The sequence below is a fragment of the Brachyhypopomus gauderio genome, chromosome 5 (assembly GCF_052324685.1).
Source record: "Brachyhypopomus gauderio isolate BG-103 chromosome 5, BGAUD_0.2, whole genome shotgun sequence".
NCBI classification, from domain to species: domain Eukaryota; kingdom Metazoa; phylum Chordata; class Actinopteri; order Gymnotiformes; family Hypopomidae; genus Brachyhypopomus; species Brachyhypopomus gauderio.
The window spans coordinates 35,528,984-35,555,625 of record NC_135215.1 but is presented as its reverse complement, the minus strand read 5'-3'; the positions used below and the strand labels follow the sequence as shown (position 1 = coordinate 35,555,625).

The 26,642-nt window shown below is 43.0% G+C and overlaps 1 protein-coding gene and 1 pseudogene across 1 annotated transcript; both read left to right on the top strand.

The window, feature by feature from the left end:
• Positions 1 to 1,257: 1,257 nt before the first annotated feature.
• On the top strand, positions 1,258 to 6,932 carry LOC143513973 (uncharacterized; annotated as a pseudogene).
• Positions 6,933 to 11,184: 4,252 nt separating this feature from the next.
• On the top strand, positions 11,185 to 26,573 carry LOC143515329 (anoctamin-9). Its single transcript, XM_077007534.1, has 24 exons — positions 11,185 to 11,595; positions 12,409 to 12,486; positions 14,786 to 14,902; positions 15,012 to 15,151; positions 15,287 to 15,336; positions 15,534 to 15,601; positions 16,123 to 16,202; positions 16,324 to 16,458; positions 20,186 to 20,279; positions 21,033 to 21,093; positions 21,186 to 21,268; positions 21,397 to 21,501; positions 22,006 to 22,173; positions 22,368 to 22,404; positions 22,485 to 22,596; positions 22,716 to 22,773; positions 23,164 to 23,261; positions 23,438 to 23,631; positions 23,723 to 23,875; positions 24,101 to 24,248; positions 24,590 to 24,712; positions 24,810 to 24,903; positions 25,048 to 25,160; positions 25,831 to 26,573. Exons 1-24 carry the CDS (start codon positions 11,566 to 11,568, stop codon positions 25,874 to 25,876), a joined length of 2,385 nt encoding a protein of 794 aa, XP_076863649.1. The 5' UTR covers positions 11,185 to 11,565; the 3' UTR covers positions 25,877 to 26,573.
• Positions 26,574 to 26,642: the final 69 nt, after the last annotated feature.

Genomic DNA, 26,642 nt, shown 5'->3' with positions numbered 1-26,642 from the left:
GTTCGTCGTAATCAGCACTGCAGATTTTAGCTGCCAGTTCTCGTCAGTGTAGTGGCACGTCACGGTAATGTAAATTTCTGTTGTTAGAGCCGTCCAACAATCTGTTGTAAGTGCTACAGCAGTAGCAGTAGCTAGCTTTGTTTTTAGCTCACTCTTCTTTTTTCGTAGCGAGCTTCGAAAACGCTCGCCTTCCCAGTGTAGCTGTGATTTTAGGTTGACCAGGTGCACTGGTGATATGCAGGACAGCTGCATGCACAGTGTTCAAGTGATAATTGAGTGAACTAGTGGAACTGTTGTACTTCAATACCGCATTACACAGAGAACATCTGACTTCTTTGCCTAAATTAACAATGTTGAAATGGTCCCACACCGCACGTCTTTTCGCCCGCTTCATTTTGTTTTCCACTCTGGTCTTTCGCGACACGTGTTCACCTCTCGTTCTTACGCTCTGTTCAAGTTACTACAGGAGCGCTCTCTAACGATTAATCGTGATTAATACATTTTGATCGAGTAACCTCTTGATCGACAATTAATCGAAAGTCGATTAATCATTTGCATCCCTAGTGACAACCCATGCAAACGGTCAAAAGACTAACGTAACATGCATATGCGGAAAGCTGTGCAAGAACCAGCGAGGCCTGAAAATTCATCAGACCAGAATGAAATGCTTGGAGCATGAGAAGGAGGTACAATGCACAGGTCATGTACCTGGTGAGACGCAGAAGGAGCCCGGCCAGGAGGCAACACACAGAGCCAAGACCCTCCACGTACATGTGACTCCTAAACCAAGCAAAGTAATTCCACAGCAGCGGATTAAGTGGCCCCCGGCCAGCAAGAAGAGCGAGTGGCTGAAATTTGACGAGGATGTGTCCAATATTATCCAGGCCATAGCTAAAGGAGGTGTAGACAACCGATGAGGGTGTCATCTGGGTCTGAAACATCTAAATCTAAATGTGCCGTATTTTGTCAATTGTGCTTTTTACACTGCAATCGAAATTTGTCTTCCGCTTTTAACCCATCTGTGCAGTTAGAACACACACACACACACACACACTAGTGATTACTAGGGGGTTGTGGATCACACATGCCCAGAGCGGTGGGCAGCCCTAGCCTGGTGCCCGTGGAGCAGTTGGGGTTAGGTGACTTGCTCAAGGGCACCTCAGTCATGGCCTCAGGTCTGGGAATCAAACCCACGACCCGCCGGTCACAAGACCAGTTCCCTACCACCAGGCCATGACTGCCCCATCATGGCCTGATATGGCAACCTCGGGCTGGCATCGCATAGGGAAAGGGATAATTACAGGCTACACTATCTCTGTCGTCCTCTTTTCCCTAGCCATGAACATGGTGGTCAAGTCAGCTGAGGGGGGGTGCAGAGGGCCGCTGTCTAAGTCAGGTGTGCGACAACCCCCTATCAGAGCCTATATGGATGACCATACTGTAACAACAACATCGGTCCCAGGGAGCAGGTGGATCCTGCAAGGCCTGGAGAAACTCATCATCTGGGCAAGGATGAGTTTCAAGCCTGCCAAATTGAGGTCCATGGTGATGAAGAAGGGTAAGGTGATCGACAAGTTCTCCATTTCAGGAACTGTCATCCCAACCATCACAGAACAACCTGTCAAGAGTTTGGGGAAGCTCTTCGAACTCCAGCCTGAAGGACTCAGCAGCCATTCAGAAGGCAAGTTTAGAACTTGGCACCTGGCTCACCAAGGTAGACAAATCTGGTCTGCCTGGTAGGTTTAAAGCCTGGATCTACCAGCATTCAATCCTGCCTCGCATCCTTTGGCCCCTGCTGATTTATGCAGTCTCGATGACAGCAGTTGAGTCCCTAGAGAGGAGGATTAGCGGTTTCCTTCGTAGATGGCTGGGCCTCCCTTGCAGCCTCTCCAGTGCCTCCCTCTACGGAACAAGTAACATTCTGCAGCTCCCTCTTAGTGGACTCAAGGAGGAGTTCATGGTTGCATGCACCAGGGAAGCCCTACAGTACAGGGATTCGAAAGATGGCAAGGTGTCAGCAGCTGGCATTGAGGTGAGGACAGGAAGGAAGTGGAGGGCCAAAGAAGCAATGGAGCTGGCAGAGTCACGCCTTAGACGCCTTTTATGTCATCTGATTTGTAAAATATTGATTTAAATTTTACACTGGGAGAAAAGCTTGATGCTTTTCATCCACTCTCACAATGTCAGGAACAGCACATGATCGCCGTGTGATGCGTTTCACCTGCCGCTCATCGCCCCTCCCCTTTCGCACTATTTAAGCTTCCTCCTCTATCTTCCGGGTTGCGAAGTATTGTTGGCATGCCATCTACCAAGCGTTATCTCCCCCTGATTGCTCTCCTGTGTTTTGACCTCTGCTCTCATTCCAGACCTCGTCCCCAGCCTAGCCCTCTTGTACCTCCAGCCATCTGTCTACCCGGCATGAACTCGGACCGTCCGGACTACAACAACCGCACTCATACACTGCACACACCCTACGGAGTTATTCACCTGTGCGAGTACTCCGTATTCATTCAAAAAATAAAAACATCAGTACTCCGCAACTGGATCAGTGTCTTCCTGGTTGAATCGTTACACACAATCAGAATTAGAGAAAATAATTACTTCCTTAAATTGTACTACTTGCACACTAGAGTCAGTTCCCTCAAAGTTATTAAAAGAGGTATTTCCAGTTGTAACTGAACCTCTTCTAACTATAGTTAACTCATTACAATAGGTCACATGCCCAAATCATGTAAACTACCAGTTATTAAACCTCTGATCAAGAAACCAAATCTTGATCCGACTGTGCTATCTAATTATAGACCCATTTCGAACACATAATTTATATCCAAGATCATAGAAAAAGCTGTTGCCCAGCAATTATGCCTATATCTGCATAGGAATCACATATTTGAAAAGTTCCAATCTGGTTTTAGGCCCCATCACAGTACTGAAACAGCATTAGTCAAAGTAACAAATTATCTCCTCCTTGCCTCAGATCAAGGCTATGTATCTTTGTTAGTGCTTCTTGATCTTAGTGCAGCTTTCGACACAATAGATCATAGGATCTTTCATGGTTTTACTCTTACTTAACTAATCGCTATCAGTTTGTAGAGCTAAATAATATTCCATCCAAACGTACAAAAGTGAAATATGGGGTCCCGCAAGGCTGCATTTTAGGACCACTATTATTTACATTATATATGCTACCATTGGGCAAAGTTATAAACAAACATGGTGTCAATTTTCACTGCTATGCAGATGACACTCAACTTTACATATCAGCCAAACCTGATGACAAACTCAGTTTAGGAAAAATTGAGGCCTGTGTAAGAGATATTAAATGCTGGATGTCTATAAACTTCCTCTAACTAAATGAGGACAAAACAGAAGTTCTCCTCCTGGGCCCTAAGGCCGCAAGACAGAAACTTCCAGATCTAATGCTTAATCTCGCAGACTACCCCATTACACCTGGCACAGTAGCCAAAATCCTAGGCGTTATACTCGACTCCGACCTATCATTTGATAAATACATAGATAATACTACTAAGATAGCTTTTCTACATCTCCACAACATTGCCAAGTTAAGAAATGCATTATCACAGGATGATACAGAAAAATTGGTGGACACCTTTGTTAGCTCCAGATTAGACTACTGTAACTCACTACTGTCAGGATGCTCAAACAGGAATCTAAATAAACTTCAAAATGCTGCAGCCAGAGTTCTGACTAGAACTAGAAAATTTCATCATATCAATCAATCAATCAATCAAATTTTATTTATATAGCGCTTTTTACAACAGTTGTTGTCACAAAGCAGCTTTACAAGTGCCGAGTCCTAGCCCCCAGTGAGCAAGCCAAGGGCGACAGTGGCAAGGAAAAACTCCCTAGTTTTTTGCATGAGGAAGAAACCTTGAGAGGAACCAAGACTCAGGGGGGGAACCCATCCTCCTCTGGCCGACACCGGTCACCATGACAACAACAACAACAATTTAGACAGAAAGAAGAGAAAGAAAATGAAAAATATGTAATAATGTCCATCATGATGTATGCATCCGGTTAGGCAGGAGGTGGCTGGCTCAGGATGGATCGCTGGTCTCCTCATCTCATTATTCCTCAAACAGGCGGGCAGCCATGTGGAGAAATGAAACAGGGAAAATTAGCTCTGTATGAGGACATATACAGGACAGGTAAAATTATAAACATTTCCGGAGTGTGGCAGCAACTCCGGCATTTAGTTAAATTATTACAGCCTAGCTAAAAAGGCAGAACCAGAAGGTAACATAGGCTTGGGGGTATTCTGAGACAATGGCATCCGTCCACTGCACTGTCAACAAACTTGAGTGACCACGAGCAGTGACAGGACGACAGCACCAGCGCCCCAGTCTACCATAAAACCCTTTGTCTATGAACCCCTGGATCTGTACTTTTATCTAAGGGGGATATTAATTATCAAACGCTAAACTAAATAAGTGGGTTTTCAACCTAGACTTAAAGATTGTGACTGTGTCGGAGTCCCGGACGCATTTAGGAAGATTATTCCAAAGCTGGGGGGCCTTACAAGAAAAGGCTCTTCCCCCTGCTGTTACCTTATTAATTTTTGGAACTAATAAAAGACCAGCACCCTGTGATCTTAGTGGGCGTGGGGGTTCGTAATAGGAAATAAGTTCCTGAAGGTACTCAGGAGCAAGCCCGTGCCATGCTTTATAAGTTAATAAAAGAATTTTAAAGTCAATACGGAATTTAACTGGGAGCCAATGCAGGGCTGATAGGACTGGACTGATATGCTGAAATTTTCTAGTTCTGGTCAGAACCCTGGCTGCGGCATTTTGAACTATTTGAAGTTTATTTAGATTCCTATTTGAACATCCTGACAGTAGTGCATTGCAGTATCAATATCAATATCAGTCCTATCAGCCCTGCATTGGCCCCCAGTTAAATTCTGTATTGATTTTAAAATTATTTTATTGACTTATAAAGCACTGCACAGGCTTGTCCCTGAAAACCTCCAGGAACGTATTTCCTATTATGAACCCCCACGTCCACTAAGATCACAGGGTGCTGGCCTTTTATTAGTTCCAAAAATTAATAAGGTAACAGCAGGGGGAAGGGCCTTTTCTTGTAAGGCCCCCCAGCTTTGGAACAACCTTCCAAAATGCGTCCAGGACTCTGACACAGTCATAATTTTTAAGTCTTGGTTGAAAACCCACTTATTTAGTTTAGCCTTTGATAATTAATATCCCCCCTTAGATAAAGGTACAGACCCAGGGGTTCATAGGCGAAGGGTTTTATGGTAGACTGGGGCGCTGGTGCTGTCATCCTGTCACTGCTCGTGGTCACTCAAGTTTGTTGACAGTGCAGTGGATGGATGCCAATGTCTCAGAATGCTCCCAAGTCTATGTTACCTTCTGGTTCTGCCTTTTTAGCTAGGCTGTAATAATTTAACTTAATGCCGGAGTTGCTGCCACACTCCAGAAATGTTTATAATCTCATCTGTCCTGTATATGTCTTTATACAGAGCTAATTTTCCCTGTTTTATTTTCTCCACATGGATGTCCGCCTACTAGAGGAACACTGAGATGAGGAGAGACAAGCCTTTTCCAGAGATCCATCCTGGGCCGACCACCTCCTGCCTAACCGGATATGCCTACACCAATATGGACATTATTACATCTTTTCCTTTTCTTTTTATTCTTTCTGTCTAAATTGTTGTCGTTGGCATGGTGACCGGCGTCGGCCAGAGGAGCATGGGTTCCCCCCCTGAGTCTTGGTTCCTCTCAAGGTTTCTATCTCATGCCCTTAGGGAGTTTTTCCTTGCCACTGTTGCCCTTGGCTTGCTCACTGGGGGCTAGGACTCGGACACTTGTAAAGCTGCTTTGTGACAACAACTGTTGTAAAAAGCGCTATATAAATAAAATTTGATTGATTGATTGATTGATTGATAGACAGAAGGCATTGGTGGGCACTGTGGCGACAGGTAGAGCAGGCGTGGGTTACTATCCAAAGCCCATCATCAGCCAGACCCATGGAAATGAAAGACACCATCTGATCCAGGAGGAAGTTAGAGCGGGTGTGGAAGAGGAGCGAGTGAGCAGGACAGTGGGTCTAAGACAACAAGGAGCGTGGACGAGGTGGGAGAGTGCACTACAGCACAGGATCACATGGACCAACATCATGCAACCAGATTTCCAGCTGATTCACTTCTTGGTACAAGCCGTCTACGATGCCCTACCAAGCCCAGCAAATCTCCATGTGTGGGGGAAAAGCGAGACACCCTCCTGCCCTCTGTGCTCAGGTAGAGGCTCGTTGGAACATCTCCTCAGCAGCTGCCCAAAGGCTCTGGCAGATGGTCGCTACCGCTGGCGCCATGACCAGGTACTCAAGGCAGTCGCTGAGAGTGTAGCCTCAGCCATTAGCTCCAGAAAAAAACAACATGATCCCAAGACGGTAATCTCCTTTGTCAAAGCTGGACAACAACCGAAAACACAACAGAAGACAACTGGCCTACTCCACACAGCACCTGATTGGCAGCTACAGGTCGACCTGGAGAAGCAGCTGAAGTTCCCTCAGCACATCGCAACAACAGCCCAGATATGATCATGACATCTCAGTATTCAAAACAGCTGATCATTCTGGAGTTAACAGTGCCCTGGGAAGAACATATTGAGGAGGCCAATCAGAGGAAGAGGGCTAAGTACCAGGAACTGGTAGAGGAGTACACGGAGGGAGGCTGAAACACCTTCTATGAGCCCATAGAGGTAGGCTGCAGGGGATTTGCCGGAAGGTCTCTGTGCAAGGTCTTGAGTCGCTTGGGCATCATAGGAGCAGCAAAGAAGAGGGCCATCAAATCCGCAAGCGAAGCCGCTGAGAAGGCCACCCGGTGCCTTTGGATAAAAAGGGCAGATCCATGGACTGCTCACCCCCGGCTGGGTCGCCTGGGTGAGGGTGTATGATGTTGTGAGACCCAAAACACCCTATGACCCCAGGATACATCACTGAGGATGCGTCCCAGGGCATCCATGAGGTGTTTCTTAAATACATAACCTACATTGATGTGTTTCTTCAAGTTCGAAGGTGAATTTTTGAAGGCCAACATTTCACCCTCTTTAGGGAGACAGAGATGGCACTTCATCCTATAGGAATTTACTTTCACTCCAGCAAACGCAAACACTGTGTCTAGGTAGGGCCAGGGTGGTCTCCCTCCTCACCGCCACGATCACTCGACGTTGAAGGTGTAGAAGGTGCCAATATATGTACATTAAAACAAACAAAGCGCATGGGCGGAGCCACCGTGATTGCATCATTTTTGCCGCACGGACCCTTGCGGCAGTCACGGCGTGTCAAGTGAACCTAGATTACAAAGCTCAAGTGTTTAGTGAAGGCAGCAGCAGAGTAAACAAGACGCGACCGGAGCATGCGCAGTTTTCTCATGAGACAGCCTGATCGCTTGACCCGGTGACAGCGCCAGCTAACATGTTTATAATTGTAACGAGTATATGTACACTTATGTAACTATACAGCACATAAAAAATGTATCGGAGTAAAAGTATTAAACTGATGGAAAATATGTAGTGAAGTAAAAGTGGAAGTAGGAGGAAAAAAATAATACTCCAGTAAAGTACAGATACAGAAATTTAGTACTTAAGTACAGTAGTGAAGTAGTTCTACTTCGTTACTATACAACTCTGTAAAATAATTCCTCTAGAAACACTTCCGTTGTGTTGTGGCTGGATTTGCAGCGTTTCTGAATTTGCACCAGTTTCTGAATTTGCAGCACATTTCCGAAATGTAGCGCACGCGTTGTCATTTTGATGAATTTGCTAAGTGTACTTGCAGCATCTTTATCCTTTTCAGCGCGATGGACTTTCAGGGCCACCGTACATACTACCCTTTATTGGTGAAGGCAAATTTTGAGGTAGGTGTGTCTATGTGGTAAGCAGCATCAGTTGTACATGATAATATCATTAGAGGGTGATGGGGCTTTCTCAAAAAAATGTTAGAGCCTTTTTGTAACGCCATGTTGAGTCATGGATGCTATCTATTAAAGATCTCTGTATGTCAAAGTCAGAGCTATTGCGCTTTTATCGCAGACGGATCTGAGTCACATCCGGTCCTATGACTATGTTTGATCGGCTCTACACTGTAATAAATGCATGAAATAAAACTTCACTGCTTTTATTTTGAAGGCAGTTTCCTGTCCGCTCAGTGCACTCATGGGTTCAACAGAAAAAAGTACTTTTTAAATCATTAATTGATTATATAAATCTGCCCTCCACGTTTTCATTGTATCATTGTAATGTTTCATTCGGTGTTCATAGTATGTATAGTGTAAACTGTATATTTGTATAATGCAGATAATGTTATAAAATAAAATGAAACCTGATAATTCTGTGTGTCAGAACAATTCTATACACTCAGGAACTTAGATTTAATAAGGTCCTTCTAAAATAAAAGTCTCGCAATAATGATTGAATCTGCAGTACAAGAACCAGCTTAACCATCATGTTAGACCAGCTTGTACAATCTGTTCTCAGTAGTTCAGAGGAAGAGCTAGTTTGTGTTAGTATTAGCATCTGTTAGCATTATACTAATGAGCAATGCTTAACACCAGCTGGATTGAAGAACTATGAATCAGTCAATAAGTGGAGTGGAGAGCCAACGTGTGGAACACACCCTGTTTATTTGTGAAGGTTTCTGCCCTTGTTGATGGTCTCATACATGGCCTTCTAGGCCTCCCTGCACTTTAGAGACACTGAAAACCATTTAGAAGTCTCCCATTCCAAGGACTCCAGCTACCGGGGACGGTGTTATTCAAAGCATGACTTACAGCAAGCTGTAGAGAGTGACACATACAATGAATAAGAATCAGATCTTTGAGGTCATATTCCTCCGTCAGCACTTCATAAACCTTTCCTTCATTATTAATCTCTGTCATAACTGAGGCATTCAGTCCTTATCCCCAGGAGTTTCTCTTTTTAAAGACAACACGTCTAAAGCAAACCCATAACAGCTCTGGCTATAGACCTTGCATCTCCTTCCCTTAACTCAAGAAGCCCCAGAAATGTTGCGTTTTTGGTGTCACTGAAGTACCTCATCACAAACCTCAGGTATGTCGAAACACTCACATCTATGGACTCAACAAGGAACAGTCTGAATCTCTGGCCAACTACATCTGTAACCAACTTTTTTAGGAAGTATGGTGACAGAACGCCATTAATTATTTCTGTACACTTCAGCAATAGCCAATGCCATGGTAGCTTCAGCCTTTTTTGCAGAGTATTTTTTTTTTACTCATAAACAGCAGTTTGCTTTGGATAGAATTGTTATAATGCTTTGCCTTTTGAGTAAGTTTTTGAGTTGCCATGTGTTTTTTTATGTCACAAAATTTGGCATAGAAATCAGCCTTACAATACAGGCAGTATGCCCATGTATCAATGCCACTAAATGGGTTCAACCAGCCTGTGAATTCAGGCTTTGATTGCCACTACTTCCTGTATTTTTGAGCATACAGTTTAGACTGAGACACGATGAGCCGCCTAGCTAGATGATTAGCTTGTCACAAAGAGACACACACTGTGGATGAGGTGAGTGAGTGAGTGAGTGAGATTGTGTAAGTTGAATGAAGTGATTTATTTTCGTGTCACACTAAAGACACATTTATATTTACATCCCGGGGTCAGCGGCGGCACTGGACATGTGTTCATTTGCGGTGTGGATGTGGAGTAAAGTCAAAGTCAAAGTCAAATTTATTTATATAGCGCTTTTCACAACACGTTGTCACAAAGCAGCATTACAATCATATGGGTCCAGATCGCTAATGATCAAGCCAAAGGCGACAGTGGCGAGGAAAAACTCCCTATGATGGTGGGGATTAGGAAGAAACCTCGGGAGGACCAAGACTCAAAAGGGAACCCATCCTCCATTGGGCGGCCCGTTAGCACAAGTCCGTGGTGCGCAGGATGGTTCTACAAGTAGTCACAGTCCCCTTGGTGCAGATGGTGCACCTTAGGTAGGAGCTAGCATCAGCACGTCCTCTTGTGGCAATGGCACATCCAACCCCGGCATCAGTAAATCCACCGGCAAGCCAGGTGCTTGTAGGTGCAGTGTTGTGGGCTGGTGTCCGACTGAGCACTGTGAATGTAGTGGGACGGGACTCACGGCCGCATCTGCTGTTCACTGAGGAGAGTAACTAGTAACTGAAGAACGTGTGTTTCCAATAAGGCCAGAAAAAAAAATCGCTAAATTTGTCACTAGTTGGTTAAAAAAAGTTGCTAAAGGGGTCAGAAAAAGTCGCTACAGTGGCAACACTGAAGGCAAGTTGCTTAATATTAGACACAATAAAGCTTATTGTTTAGGTATTTGCAAAGAAAAAAAAAAAACAAATCATTGCAAATACATTTTAATAAAATAAAAATGTTAAATAGTTCAAATGAAATAAAACGAAAATAAAAGCTGGATTTTAATAAATATGATTAATATAAGCTATAAAGTAAATACAACCAAATTAAATGTATAAACTGTTAAGATTAAAAATAACAGAATAAATTAAGAATTAAATAAACATGGCACTGTAGTGTTTAAGCAGGGTATGGAAGTTTCTCAATAAAATAAGTAATGAAATCTGGCCAGTCAAATGGTGGTTATTTGGACAAATCATCCTTCCAGTCTACTATTCTGTGGGTTGGTAGTTTGCTCATGTAACTTTAGGATTATATCCCGTCAATACTAAGGGACCTTTATTTTGAAGAACTTATTTAAATCTAAACGTAATAATATTTTGATCCATAATATACATATCCAATGTATTGCCATCTTTTATTGGTTGATTTAGCTGTTAAAGAAAGGGGATAACCACTATGTCAATGATACAAATGCCCCCCTCCGTTATCAAAACGTGTGCTCATCTATTGTAGACGATTTATTCATACTTCATCCGAGTGTTACCCTCCAGAAACCAGCTGTCCTATTGCAGTTTGCCCTCTGCTGCCATCAAGTGTCAGAAATCTGTTAGGGCTTTTAAAACTGATGAAATCACTTACTGGTACACTATCAAACGTTTCTGATTCTGGTTTTGCCACTGACACACTTGCTGAATGTTTAAATAGTGATTGCTTGTTAGGACCTTTATTATGACAGACCTCATCAAATCTAAATGAGCGTAAATACATTACCGTATAAGTGTAATAACGCTTTGAGACGCACACATACTAAAGAAAGATGACTTCACATCTTTTAATTGTTTTAGCGTTAAAGAAACTATATTACCACCCTATCAATCTCACAGATCTCTACCTGCTAAAGGTTACTCACCTTAGGACCAACTCGTTTTAGTCTATCATACTTATCTTCAAGTATGCGTAAAACACCTGAAGCATGATGCATTCAATAAGCCATCAGGTAACATTCCGATGTGCAGCGCAGAGAGAGCAAAACAACTTCTGGAGGTGCGGAAGTAGTTCGGGGCAGGTGTTGGAATATCAGTTCCAGTATCCGAATAGTCTCATTAGGTTCCTCGACTAACACAGGCGATGGAGTAACTTTACTGGCCTTTACACTACACGTCTCAACTTGGATTTGTCCTCGAAGATGGAACGCAAGATTAGCCACAGGAGACAGGTGAGGAGACATGCGGCTGTCCTTGCGTGTGTTCGTGCTGGATACTGGACTTAACTCTCCTGTCCTTTCAACTGAAACTGATTTTCGGGTCATTTAGTGAGACATCACTATTATAGCCTAACTCCTACTGTAGTTTAAAATTAGGCAGTATAAAAGTATTGAAAATATGCTCCAGCATTCGGTTTCACTTAGAGAAGGTTCTCAGAGCAGATTACTATCTAAGTGTATGTATCTAATCTATCACTAATTTACACAATGACAGGTACTTTGGACCACAGTAATGTTTACATTGTTTTACAGTAAAACACTTCTTTGTGATGTCCTCATGTCACTCATGTCGAATGCTTACTGTTCATATTAGGTGCTTGTCTGGTGTGGGAAAATATATTAAAAACAATTCCTGGTGTACTTCTGCTTCTAAAGATATTTTACTGAAGAACCCGCCCTGATTGTTTGATGTCTTAATCTCTAGCATTTTACCCAGACTAGTCCTATTTCACATAAGGATGAATAAGTATAGTTGCATGGTGTACAGTATGGTCTACAGTCCTTTGGAGTCTTTAAACAAAATAAAGATTTTGAGTCACTGGTGTAAAACTGGTTGTACATCAGCATTGAAGGTTTGGTTTTTTGTTTTTTTTTTGGTGTTTTGCCATTTTGTAGTAAACTTTGACCTTTGGTTTGTACTGACTGCATTTCTTGTAGAGGGCTACTTTTTCATTTTTATTTTGCATTTATTTTGACATGGGCTCTTGTCATGGATTGCATTTGATAGCGTGATATTGTAATTTATTTGATGATATGATGTTGCAGGGGAGTATCGAACTGTTGGAAACAATCGGAGTAGTTAAAGAGGAGAATGGTAGCAGGATCTTGCTTACATCAGACGCGGTATGAGCAGTACATGATCCCATCAAAACACTCCACTACATACATGATCCCATCAAAACACTCCACTACATACATGATCCCATCACAACACTCCACTATATACATGATCCCATCACAACACTCCACTACATACATGATCCCATCAAAACACTCCACTACATACATGATCCCATCACAACACTCCACTACATACATGATCCCATCAAAACACTCCACTACATACATGATCCCATCACAACATTCCACTACATACAAGATCCCATCAAAACACTCCACTACATACACCATCACAACAGTCCACTACATACATGATCCCATCAAAACACTCCACTATATACATGATCCCATCACAACACTCCACTACATACATGATCCCATCACAACACTCCACTACATACATGATCCCATCAAAACACTCCGCTACATACATGATCCCATCACAACACTCCACTACATACATGATCCCATCAAAACACTCCACTACATACATGATCCCATCACAACACTCCACTACATACATAATCCCATCAAAACACTCCACTACATACACCATCACAACAGTCCACTACATACATGATCCCATCAAAACACTCCACTACATACATGATCCCATCACAACACTCCACTACATACATGATCCCATCACAACACTCCACTACATACATGATCCCATCAAAACACTCCACTACATACATGATCCCATCACAACACTCCACTACATACATGATCCCATCAAAACACTCTGCTACATACATGATCCCATCACAACACTCCACTACATACATGATCCCATCAAAACACTCCACTACATACATGATCCCATCACAACACTCCACTACATACATGATCCCATCAAAACACTCCACTACATACATGATCCCATCACAACACTCCACTACATACATGATCCCATCACAACACTCCACTACATACATGATCCCATCAAAACACTCCACTACATACATGATCCCATCACAACACTCCACTACATACACCATCAAAACACTTCACTACATACATGATCCCATCACAACATGCCACTACATACATGATCCCATCAAAACACTCCACTACATACATAATCCCATCACAACACTCCACTACATACACCATCAAAACACTCCACTACATACATGATCCCATCACAACATGCCACTACATACATGATCCCATCAAAACACTCCACTACATACATGATCCCATCACAACACTCCACTACATATACCATCAAAACACTCCACTACATACATGATCCCATCAAAACACTCCACTACATACATGATCCCATCACAACATGCCACTACATACATAATCCCATCACAACACTCCAATACATAGACCATCACAACAGTCCACTACATACATGATCCCATCACAACACTCCACTACATACATGATCCCATCAAAACACTCCACTACATACATGATCCCATCACAACACTCCAATACATAGACCATCACAACACTCCACTACATACATGATCCCATCACAACACTCCAATACATACATGATCCCATCACAACACTCCACTACATAGACCATCACAACACTCCACTACATAGACCATCACAACACTCTATCATCCATTTCTATCACTGTTTATAATTACATATTTTCATGTATAATTTATTTGTTTATTAACTTTATTTTAAGTCCCATTTTCGGTATTAGAAATGTTTGCAATTTCATTTGAAGAATGTTCTTTCCTCATAAATCCAAATCTAAAAATCTAAGTGGGCGTACTATGTCATGGTGTGGTGGTTAGGGAACCGGTCTTGTGACTGGAGGGTTGTATTCCCAGACCTGAGGCCATGACTGAGGTGCCCTTGAGCAAGGCACCTAACCCCAACTGCTCCCCGTGCGCTGGGATAGGGCTGCCCACCGCTCTGGGCACGTGTGCACCACAGCCCCCTAGTAATCACTAGAGTGTGTGTTTGTATTCTTACTGCACAGATGGGTAAATGTGGAGGACAAATTTTGATTGGGGTGAAAATCACAACTGACAAAAAAGTGGCAACTTAAAACAAAATCTTAACTTATTGATGAGCCACAGAAAATTGCAAGAGTGATTAGTCTTGTTTTGTTGTCACGGCTTCAGTGTAGAAACTGTAAGATGACACAATGAGTCTCTCTCCGGTTTTGTTGTGCCCACCATGTTTAAGCAAAAGTGAACAACATGATATTACTGTAAGTGTAGATGACTTTCGAAATGAATGGGATAGACCATGATTTAAAGCTGCTTTCTGTCCCTGTGAAAGCCGCTGATATAACATGTTTAAACCCTGGATACCTCTGTAGCAATCCCCGCGGTCCTTTGACTATGTTGTGGTGAGCCAGACAACAGAAGATGCTAGGAGCTTAAGGAAGGAGAGGGACTTCATCAGTGCTCTGAAAGACAAGAGTCTCCGTATAAAGGTGGGTTTTCATCTGTTAAACTGTACAAGTAGAACAGTGTTATGTTGAGCAGTTGTGTCCTCGGAATCTTTTTTATTGATATACTGATATTACCTTATTTATGTGGCAGAAATTTGTTGACGGTGATAAAGTTTTTTATGGGATCAGAGCCCCAAAAGAGATTTTTGAGACATACAAGCATCTACTTAAATTATCTGATGCTTATAATTGGAGCTGTGAACATCAGTTTCCTATAACACAATCAGACAGGTAATTATACACAAATACGCACACATAAACACACGCGTGCACACGTTTATGCCATACCTAAAGATCTTCTCTATATACATCTACAGTGTTGAGATAGTCAATAACATTTCTTTTTCAATTTTGTGACTATTTCAGGATACGGATAGTTGACTTTATCCTGCACAATACCAGCATAGACAATAACGGTGGGTACAGGCTTTGTTAACCTGTCTTTATAGTAGGGCTGCCTCATTGCTTTGTACATGTACCTGATACTCCAGATGCTATTTCACTATAAAACGTAATTGTATTTCTGTCCAAATAAAGTATATCACTGCCTAATTCTAAATAAGATAAATTCACAAAATATTATATTAGGGCACCTTCTGTCTGTTGTTCTCAGGTGCAAAGGAGTTCCTGTCTGATCTTATTAAAAGCAACGTGTTTGCAGCTCAGTTCTGTCTACATGAGGTTTGAATTACTACTGAATTCACTGTTCTCACTATCCACATGTTTTAATTCTAACACCTTATTTTTGATATACTGCCAGAGTCTGGGTACAACTCCAGTCCCAGTCCTCTCATCTAGGTTTACATTCACTGCTCAAACAGTTTCTCTATTGTCAGATATCATTCTTTACGCACACAAATCATGTGGTAATCCTAGATGTCTGTTCTTCTGTTCTTCTGGGATTTCCGAGTGCTGTGTCAAACCTTTCACAGTCATATGTCTAAAAATAGAACTGAAACAGCACATTCATTATATCTTTCACACAGTACCTAAGAAATTACTGAAACTTTACAAGTGATTAGGAATTCAGTGCATGTTGACAAAATTAGTGGTGCACCATGCGCAGGTGCGCATGCTGTAAACGGAGACAGAAGTAAGTACTGCCTGTTAGTGTGAAGCAAAACTTAACAACACCCTATAGCCAAGCTCCATTTACCGGCACTCTCTCACAAAACTCCAGACACATTCATTCTTCGTTTTAGAAACAGGAACAAAAAGAACTAAGAAAAAGCTGGGCTCGGTGGACGGCCTGCTTTAACGGGCAACCCATAACCAATGTAAGGTAGTGTGTATTCATCTCACTCCAAACACACTTTAAGGCAAGCCACAGTTGGGCTAGAGTCAAGCTGAGATTCCCATTTGTGTGTGTGTGTGTGTGTGTGTGTGTGTGTGTGTGTGACCAGGGAGTACTTGGGGGAGAAGGTGGCTTTGTATTTCCTATGGCTGGGCTGGTACACATTCCTGCTGATCCCTGCTGCCTTTCTGGGGATCCTCGTCTGCTTTTACGGCCTAGCGTTCATCAACAACAACCCTCTCATGTGAGTTGGCAGTTTTAAGAGTGGATTTTGAAATCTATATGGTTTTAGTTCATTCTGAAATGTCTATTTTCTCTCTACTCTGAAAACTGTTTGGTAATATAAAGGTTCCTTGGACATAAAACTGCCTGTTTGGGAGGGCACAAAACTGATATCAATATTTCAGCTAATATTTCTCAGCAGTAGCTTTTTAGCGTTGCACAAATCTAGTGCAGTGTGTATTTTGGGATAAAGTCACAGAATGAGTGGCAGAAATGAAAATGATCAGCTGTGTGCAAGATGTGATCCATTTTGCTAAATAAAATAGAAACCAAGATGGTGCATTTAGGGTGCTTTTTGGTCGTGAACTATAAGAAGTATAAAGAGGAAGGATTTACTGATGTGCTGCTTGGTGTACAAATGCTCACATTCGACAGGGAAAGTACCAAATCCAGATGACTTTCATGTCAATGGAATTGCCATGTCAGAAACTGGAACCATTCTATGTAGTTAGTCATTCACAGAGTGGTTTTGTAACATACACTCCCAGACACACCCCAAGGGCAAACATCTTCATTCTGTGTCATCACCTGTCTCATCTTCACCTGGACAGAGAGACTTCAGAAGGTGCCTGTACTGCCACTAGGGTTAGGGTTAGGGTTAAGGTTAGGGTTAGTTCTCAGCTCCACTCCCTCATGTGGCCTGGGGGTTCTCCTTTCACAAGCTCATGTTCTCAGCTCTGCAATTTGCTGCAGCTCCTTTAGGCTTAATGTATTTAGATAATCCCTTGAAGGATTATGTCTTAGTTTGGGAAAAAAGATCACATTTCTTCCATGGCAACTGCCTGATGAGACTGAACATCATACACAGTAACTATATATTAGGAGCATTCTCAATTATTGTTTGGAAAGCTGATTGCTTTTTATACAATGTCCATGGATTAGACTAAACAATAATCATTTCAGCTGGAGTGACAGCAAGCCAATCACACCGCTCTTTACAGCGAGTTTGCCTCTAGGGTGAGCAGGGAGCAAGTCAGCAGTACAAACCACATCCTGAAAAGATGTCACAAGCTCTGTATGCTCCAGAGACCTTGCTTAATGGAGTAGAGATTCTTTGAAAATCCCCCTTTTTTTCCCCTCATTTTTATGATGATCTTCTAACTATCTTCTAACTAATTTTGTGAGTAATTTATGATAAACTGGTAGACAAATCATGATGTTGGTTTGGGCTGTTTACATTGCCAGGGAGACACTACTGTTAACCATTGTGCGTTCTGACACACTCTCAGTTCTATGCAGGCAGCAGCTCAGCTCAGAGTTTTTGGAACATTTAACTAGTATTAAATTGTAATAATGCGTATATTTATTCATTATAACACTGAAAAAAGCTTACTACAGTGTGTATCTTTGTTACTGAAAAAATATCTTGAACCATGTGAAGCCATGTTGACAGGGTCTTTAAGCTAATCTTCTCACAAAAGGCTTTGGCTGGTTAAATATTATAAATACCACATTCTGACTGATAACATCCATCCATCATCTTTACCGCTTAATCCTGCCATTTAGGGTCACAGGGGGCTGGAGCCAATCCCATCATCATCTTTAAAGAACAACTAAGTAGCCTTGGCGTACCGATCCTCGGTTACGGAAGCTGGCTCTTGGGACATGGAACGTAACCTGTCTGGTTGGGAAGGAGCCTGAGCTGGTGTGTGAGGCTGAGAGATACCAACTAGAAATAGTTGGGCTCACCTCGACGCATGGTTTGGGTTCTGGAACTAATCCTCTCGAGAGAGGCTGGACTTTATTCTTTTGTGGAGTTGCCCAGGGTGAAAGGCAGAGGCCTGGAGTGAGCTTACTCATAGCTCCCCGGCTCGCTGCATGTGTGTTGGGGTTTTCCCCGGTAGACAGGAGGGTTGCTTCCCTGCGCCTTCAGGTTGGGCTCTGACTGTTGTTTGCTTATGCACCAAATGGCAGTTCAGAGTACCCAGACTTCTTGGAGTCCTTGGAGGGGATACTGGAAGGTGCCCTTACTGGGGATCCCATTGTTCTGCTGGGGGACTTCAATGCTCACTTGGGCAACGACAGTAAGACCTGGAAGGGCGGGATTGGGAGGAATGACCTCTCCTTTCTGATCCCGAGTGGTGTTTTGTTATTGGACTTCTGTGCTCATCACAGACTGTCCATAACGAACACCATGTTCAAGCACAGAGGTGTCCATAAGTGCACATGGCACCAGGACACCTTAGGGTCCTAGAGGGTGCATGGGAGTTTGCTCAACCAGTCCACATGTGTTTTGTAGATTTGGAGAAGGCATTCGACTGTGTCCCTTGGGAATTCCTCTGGGTGGTGCTCCAGAAGTATAGGATACGGGGCCCGCTAATACGGGCTATCCAGTCCATGTACAAACGGAGCAGGAGCTTGGTTCGCATGGCCAGCAGTAAGTCAGACTGGTCACCGATTCTGTTCATAACTTTTATGGACAGAATTTCTCAGTGTAGCCAAGTGGTGGAGGGGGTTCAGTTTGGTGGCCTCAGGATTCCGTGTCTCCTTTTTGCGGATCATCGGTCCAGGACCTACAGCTCTTGCTGGATCAGTTTGCAACCGAGTGCGAGGCGGCCGGGATGAGAATCAGCACCTTGAACACTGAGACCATGGTACTCAGTCGGACAAGGGTGGAGTGCCCTCTCTGGGTCAGGAATGAGTCCTTGCCTCAAGTATCTCGGGTTCTTGTTCACGAGTGAGGGAAGGATGGAACAAGAGATTGACAGGCGGATCGGTGCTGCGTCTGCAGTATTGCGGACGCTGTACTGGACCGTTGTGGAGAAAAGAGAGCTGAGCCAAAAGGCAAAGCTCTCGATTTACTGGTCATTCTACGTTCAGAATCTTACCTATGGTCATGAGCTCTGGGTAATGACCGAAAGAATGAGATTACGAATACAAGCAGCCGAAATGAGTTTTCTCTGTAGGGTGTCTGGGATCTCCCTTAGAGATAAGGTATGGAGCACGGTCATCAAGGAGAGGCTCGGAGTGGAGTCGCTGCTCCTCCACGTAAAGAGAAGCCAGTTGAGGTGGTTTGGGCATCTAGTTCGGATGCCACCTGGGTGCCTCCCTAGGCGCTCTAGGCATGTCCAACTGGGAGGAGACCCCGGGGAAGACCCAGGACATGCTGGAGAGATTATATCTCTTAGCTGTCCTAGGAACACCTCGGTATCCCCTCAGAAGAGCTAGAAGAGGTGGCTGGGGAGAGGGAAACCTGGGCCTCTTTGTTTAGGCTACTGCCTCGGCGACCTGAACCCGGATAAAGCGGATGACAATGGATGGATGGATGGATAGATGTAAATATTGGTCATTAATCAAACCACCCGCTTGTAATGCCAAGGGCCTCAAGGAGTGACACAAAGGCAGAGAGGAGCGAGATTTATTAAAAGGAATTCCATAGGCAGACCAGGGTCAGATCCGACAAACAGTTAAACTTGATAACACAAGCAATCAAACAGAAACAACTCATGGACAACATCGTTGTAGTACCAGCAACAATGAACCGCAGTGCAAAAAGACCAAACACAGGATTCATTTATAATGCTATAATGCAACATAAAAAACTCTTTAGGTGTTAGTATCACATCTTTTGTCTGGATGTTGTTTTACTGTCCCTAAAAAAGGCTTATTAAGTCATAAAATACATTCTCTCAACAAGTGTGTTTGCCTGTGTGTGTTTGTGTGTGTGCATGTGTGTGCATAAATCACAGAAAGGAAGTGTGTGAATCAGACACTGTCATGTGTCCACTGTGTTACAAGAGATGCAAGGTCTGGCAGCTCTCTGACACGTGCACATTTGCAAAGGTATTTTCCTACACCCATCCCACCTCCCACCTACACCACTCCCACCCCCCACCTACACCACTCCCACCTCCCACCTACACCCCTCCCACCTCCCACCTACACCCCTCCCACCTACACCCCTCTCATCTACACCACTCCCACCTCCCACCTACACCCCTCCCACCTCCCAACTACACCACTCCCACCTCCCACCTACACCACTCCCACCTACACCCCTCCCACCTCCCAACTACACCACTCCCACCTACACCACTCCCACCCCCCACCTACCCCTCCCACCTACACCCCTCCCACCTCCCACCTACACCCCTCCCACCTCCCACCTACACCATTCCCACCCCCCACCTACACCACTCCCACCTGCACCACTCCCACATACACCCCTCCCACCTCCCACCTACACTCCTCCCACCAACACCCCTCCCAACCACACCACTCCCATGCATATGATCTGACTGTAAATACGGTATTTTAGCATTTTGCTGTGGTGTTTACTGCCCCAAATCCTGCTATATCCATGCCCTGCAAAGTTTAGTTTTTTTCTTGCTGTAAAAATAATTCTTACTACTTACCATGTAGTTGATCAATCATATCAATCAGTGGGTAAAACCAGTCAGCAAGGGTGCTTTAGGACAGATGTTGGAAAACACGTCTGATCTGAGGACGTATCTAGCTACGTGTTATTTGTGACATGTTGTACGCAGAAGGACATGAGAGCACAGTTGTCATAGTCACTGTCTTTCCTCCACGCAGCTGAGCATGTTGTTTGATAATGAGGGAACGGTTGCGTTTGCTATGTTTATGGCAGTCTGGGGTAAGTTCTGCTCTACTTTTGAAACTGTAAATTATGAAGACCACCCATGTCACCTTGTTTAAGATGATACATTCATGACTTTTCTCCTTCAGCTACTGTGTTTTTAGAGTTCTGGAAACGCCACAGAGCATCATTTGTAAATGAGTGGAAGGTTTTTGACTGGAGTGAAGAAGAGGTGGGAAAACGTGTTTTCACCTTTTAGTACAGTGCTAGCACAATGCAGCCTGTAGGTATTAGCATTGGTGCGAGCAGGTAGCTCCTTGCTCTAATGTCTGCTGTGTGTGTGTGTGTGCACATATGCAGGAGGACCTGATTCTGGAAATTGTGAATAACTGCGACTATGTACCAAGCAAGCAAAGTCACTCCTACGTACGGAGCACAGTAATAATGGTGCTGGTGACACTCATGGTGAGAACTTCACACCCACCTGGCATTCTTCTCTCCATGTACACACATGAAACCATGAGACCCAGCAAAAATATGTATACACCTCAAATCCTTTTTATGTGTGTGTGTATGTGTGTGTGCGTGTGTGTGCGCGCATGTGTGTGTGTGTGTGTGTGTGTGTGTGTGTGCGCGCATGTGTGTGTGTGTGCGTGTGTGCGTGTGCGCGTGTGCGTGTGTGTGTGTGTGCGTGTGTGTGCGTGCGCGTGTGTGTGCGTGTGTGTGTGTGTGTGTGTGCGTGTGTGTGTGTGCGTGTGCGCGTGTGTGTGTGTGCGTGTGTGTGCGTGTGTGTGTGTGTGTGTGTGCGTGTGTGCGTGTGTGTGTGTGCGCGTGTGTGCGTGTGTGTGCGCGTGTGTGCGTGTGTGTGCACGTGTGTGTGTGCGTGTGTGTGTGTGTGTGTGTGTGTGTGTGTGTGTGTGTGTGTGTGTGTGTGTGTGTGTGTGTGTGTGTGTGTATGTATCTGCACAGCTGCTGCTGATCATTGGTCTGGCCCATGCCTTGGTGGTCTTCAGGGTAATAGCCAGCGTGGAGTTTGCTAAGCACACCAACTGGCCATTCCTGAGTGAAAACTCCATTATCGTGGCTTTCATGCTAGGAGCTGTACTGCATTACATCACGATAACCGTCATGACCCACGTAAAACACACTTTAAATTTTGCTTAAATGTTTTGTTTGTTTTGTTCATTAATCCCTTTGTCTTACAGTAATTACAATGAAGAAGCATAGTGTTTTTTTCTTCAATATGTCATAAGGTTTACTGAAGGAATGACATTCTACTCCAGTTAAACAAGCAAATCACCATACCACTCTTTGCCTCTTACATCCATCAGGTCAACCGTATAGTTGCTCTGAAGCTGTGTGAATTTGGTCAGTGGACTATCACATCCCTTAGCATTTGTAGCATTGCCACTTCAGAGACCAGTTCATTTATCCCTCTTGTCTTTTAGAGAAAGTGCGATCCCACGCTGCCATTGAGAGGAGTTTCACAGTGAAGATGTTTACTTTCCAGTTCTTCACTCTGTTTTCCTCTCTCATCTACACTGCGTTCTTCCTGGGCAGGTAAGTAGGCACGACAGAGCTATTTCAAAATGTGAACAGCACCATTGCTCTGAGTCTGAGTTCATGTGGATGTCTTTTTCCCTGACGTGGTGCACACTGTCTGTGTTGGTGTTTTGCAGGATAAATGGACACCCTGGGGGTTATATACGGATAGCTGGAATCTGGAGATTAGAGGAGGTAACTCCATTATGATCAGTTTTATGTCGATCAGCATTGCTGATCAAACATACTGATAGTATGTTTTACTTTCGCTTTCAACCATGTAAGGTTCAGTGTGCAAAGTGTGTTCCATTAACAAGGTTCACCAAGATATAGTAAGTATTACTGTGTGCATTACATTAATAAAATACTCTGAAAAGAAATACAAACCATTGGGAAACATGGTTTATAGGGTAGGAGAATAAGGTTTCTGGGTATGCAGAAGTACTTGAGAAATCAAAGCAAAGTCTAAATAGCAAACGGTACACGTGATTCTTAATGACGTCTGCACAACGTATGTTTATTAGGTTTTCCACTAGAGTGTGCTATAAACCCAAAATATGAATGATTGATCTTATGTCTGTGCAGTGCCACCCTAGTGGATGTCTGATGGACCTGTTCATTCAAATGGGTGTGATCATGTTCCTCAAGCAGACCATCAGCAATGTTTTTGAGTTCTCTGGACCGTAAGTCACGACTGTTAATGTGAAAACTTCAAAGATGTTTTGTTCATGAAGAAAGTGAATAAATTGGTTTGTTGGTTTGATACAACAAGTATGTGTTGTTTCTGTATCTGTATGTTGTATCAGGTGTTCATGCATTTTGCTCACGGTTGGTGAGTATGTAATCTCTATTTCCACAGCTGGTTCAAGCGCTGGTTGAAGAGGAGGAAGAGTCGCGAGCTGAGGAGAAAAGTCCGTCAGTGCTCCAAGAAAGAGTGTATGGAGACCCCACCAGGAGAACTGTGTGAACACTGCAAAATCAAAGACATGCTGAGGAACTTCGATCTCAAAAATGTGGACAACTTCAGCCTTTTCAACGAGTTCCTAGAGATGGGTAAAGCAGCACGTCTAACGGGGCCACCATGCGCTGTCGTTTTTCAGAATTTGTTGAGTATAACTTTACTCATTACACGCCCTCGCCACAGTTATCCAGTTCAGTTTCACCACCATCTTTGTGGCGGCCTTCCCTCTGGCTCCTCTCCTGGCTCTGGTCAACAACATCATCGAGATCAGGCTGGACGCCATCAAAATGGTCACCCTGGAACGCAGGCTGGTGCCCAAGAAGACAAACGACATCGGTGAGGGGAGAGGCCGGCGCTTTTTGGCCTGGGACGTGTGTTGATGCAAAAAAACGATTGATAGTAAGAAACGACTGATAAGTTGAAGTAATTTTAAGTAGAGGGCATTTAAATAAATATAAATATTCCATGCATGATCTGCATAACATTTTTTAACATGTATCTTATGGATAAGTTATGTATGCGCTTTTTCTATGTGCATTTTGTGTTTGGATGTTTGGATAGGTGTTTGGATAGATGTGCTGGAAACAATTGGTGTGCTTGCAGTCATCGCAAATGGCCTGGTTATCGGGATTACCTCTGATTTTATCCCTCGTTTGGTGTATCGTTATCACTATGGGCCATGTGCTTCCTCCAATGCTACTGATGTTGAGTAAGTGAAAGTCACTCTGGAAAGTCACTCTGTAAAGTCACTCTCGCAGAATTCGTCCAGTTACATGGAAAATTACATTGCACTCTATTTCAGAATTCAAAACTGCTCTTAAAACTCATCTGTTCAAACTGGCTTTTTCACTTTAACAAATGTAATTTTATCTCTGTTGCTGTGTTAGAATTTTATATTTATTGTATGTTTTAATTTTGTTTCAATTTTGTAAGGTGACCTTGAGTGCCATGAAAGGCGCCAAACAAATAAAATTTATTATTATTATTATTATTATTAAAATGCCACACATTCATAATAGAGTTTGCATTTTCTCTCTCACTTTCACACAGTTGTATGTCTGGTTACATCAATAACACTCTGTCCATTGCTAATATCAATGATGAAAACATCCGGAGAGACTTCGTACCACTTCAGCTGATAACGCACAATCAAATGAATGTGACACACTGCAGGTACTGATAATAACAGTTGTTTAGTGTGATTGCATAATCACCATCACCTGGAGCTCCTGTGACAGTTGTGACAGTTTCATTGTGCTTTTTCCCATAGCTATAAAGACTACAGGAGTAGTGTGGACTACACCCTGACCAGTCAGTTCTGGTTTATTCAGGCTGTCCGCCTTGCTTTCATCATTCTTTTTGAGGTATTGTAGAGTGAAGAATCATAAACATAAGATATAATTATTTGTTTTCGGATGTAATTACATGGCTTGGTAATGTTTTAAACTGCTCACCTCCTCTTCATCCCGTATTCTCTTGACCCATATGTTCTCTCTCTATCCGAGAAGCACGTGGTGGTGATGTTTAAGTGGATAGCAAGGTGGTACGTGCCCAGCTGTCCTTTAGAGGTGAAAAACAGCCGTCTAGAAGACAAAGTGAGCAGACTCAAGGCGGAGATGAGGTCAGGGTCATCTCTCCTCACCTATTGTCACTTCACTAACTGTGATTAGTATTCTTCAAAGCAAATTGAATGTTGAATTTGTTTAACCTTAACCAGTTGTAGGAGATAACTGTAGCTTTAGTAGGAATCCAAACCCTCAGTGTTTGGGCTCACATAACTGAAATTTCATTATTATGTTTGCCTATGTACATTGTTGAGCTGCTGACGCACCATGGAATTTAGATGTAAATTCATAATACAATAATGTGCTTATATGTGCAATTTTTAATAGACCACACAGATCACCGTAGATCATGTTGTTAATTATCTGTTTTCACAGCAGGATAAATAGCTGAATAAACACTTCATTAAACCATTTGTAAATAATCTTCAGTGGGTTTCATGTACCTTCATCATTGGATCTTCAGTGACGTTGGGATAATTTCACTGTGGGATTGAAGGAGTCAGATTGTGGCTGCCACTGTCAAACCTGTTACATGGCATTAAATGTTATCTCATGATGTTGTAATGATTTGATTTGCTAGGAGAATGTGACTGGCTAATATGTGAGGGCAATATGAATGGTGCATATCCCATATATGTGACTGCATGGGTTGGGGTTGGCTGCACTGAACGCAAATCCCAGAATTTACCAAAATAATTTAATTAACTGCATTACACTTTCCTACAGAGCTGAAAAAGCAAGATGCACTCGATCTGAGAGTGCCTGCCCATAGGTATTCCCCGAGACAAGCGTCATCAACAACAGAGCAAACTGCCCAATTCTCCAACCGCTAAGTAGGTGTCTGAAACTTCACTAGAAGACTTGAAGGAGAACCCCAGCTGCTGTCCACAGCTGAAGTGTGTTTCGATATGTATCATGACTCAGCCCTTATAGAGCACTGCTTTCTAACAGTGAGCCTATGTTTAACTTATTATTAATCCATCATTCCTTTAAATAATCCATTATTCATATATTTTTGTATTTCTGAATTTATATTGTTATTTCTACCTTGTTTTCATTCAGTTTTGTTTTATTGTTTTACTCTTTTACTGTCCAAAGATGTATACTTGAAAAATAGATTTGTTGATGTTAATCATAGAATTTTCTATTCAACTTATAAATGAAGGTATGAAGGTATGTAAATGTTCTATTGCAGTTATGACAATGTCATAAAGTGCTGTTTTCTTAAGAATAAATTGCAGTAGTCTATAACCTTTCCCTCATGACACTGAACATGTTTGTAAGTAGAAATTCATGCACAGGAAAGTCTGCAGCTTATGCAGATTTGAGCATAAGCATAAGATTCACGTCTAGTAAATCAACAAACATAGATGTATCCAGGGAGGATTTACTTATTACCCTGATTTCAAATCAGCATTCTTACAGTGTTCTTACTTTCAGAGGCTTGCTAATAAATATGGGCTGTAGGAAACCATACCAGAGTAGCTGAGTACAATTCTGCAATAAATACGTACTTAATGCCGTTATTACTGCAGTAA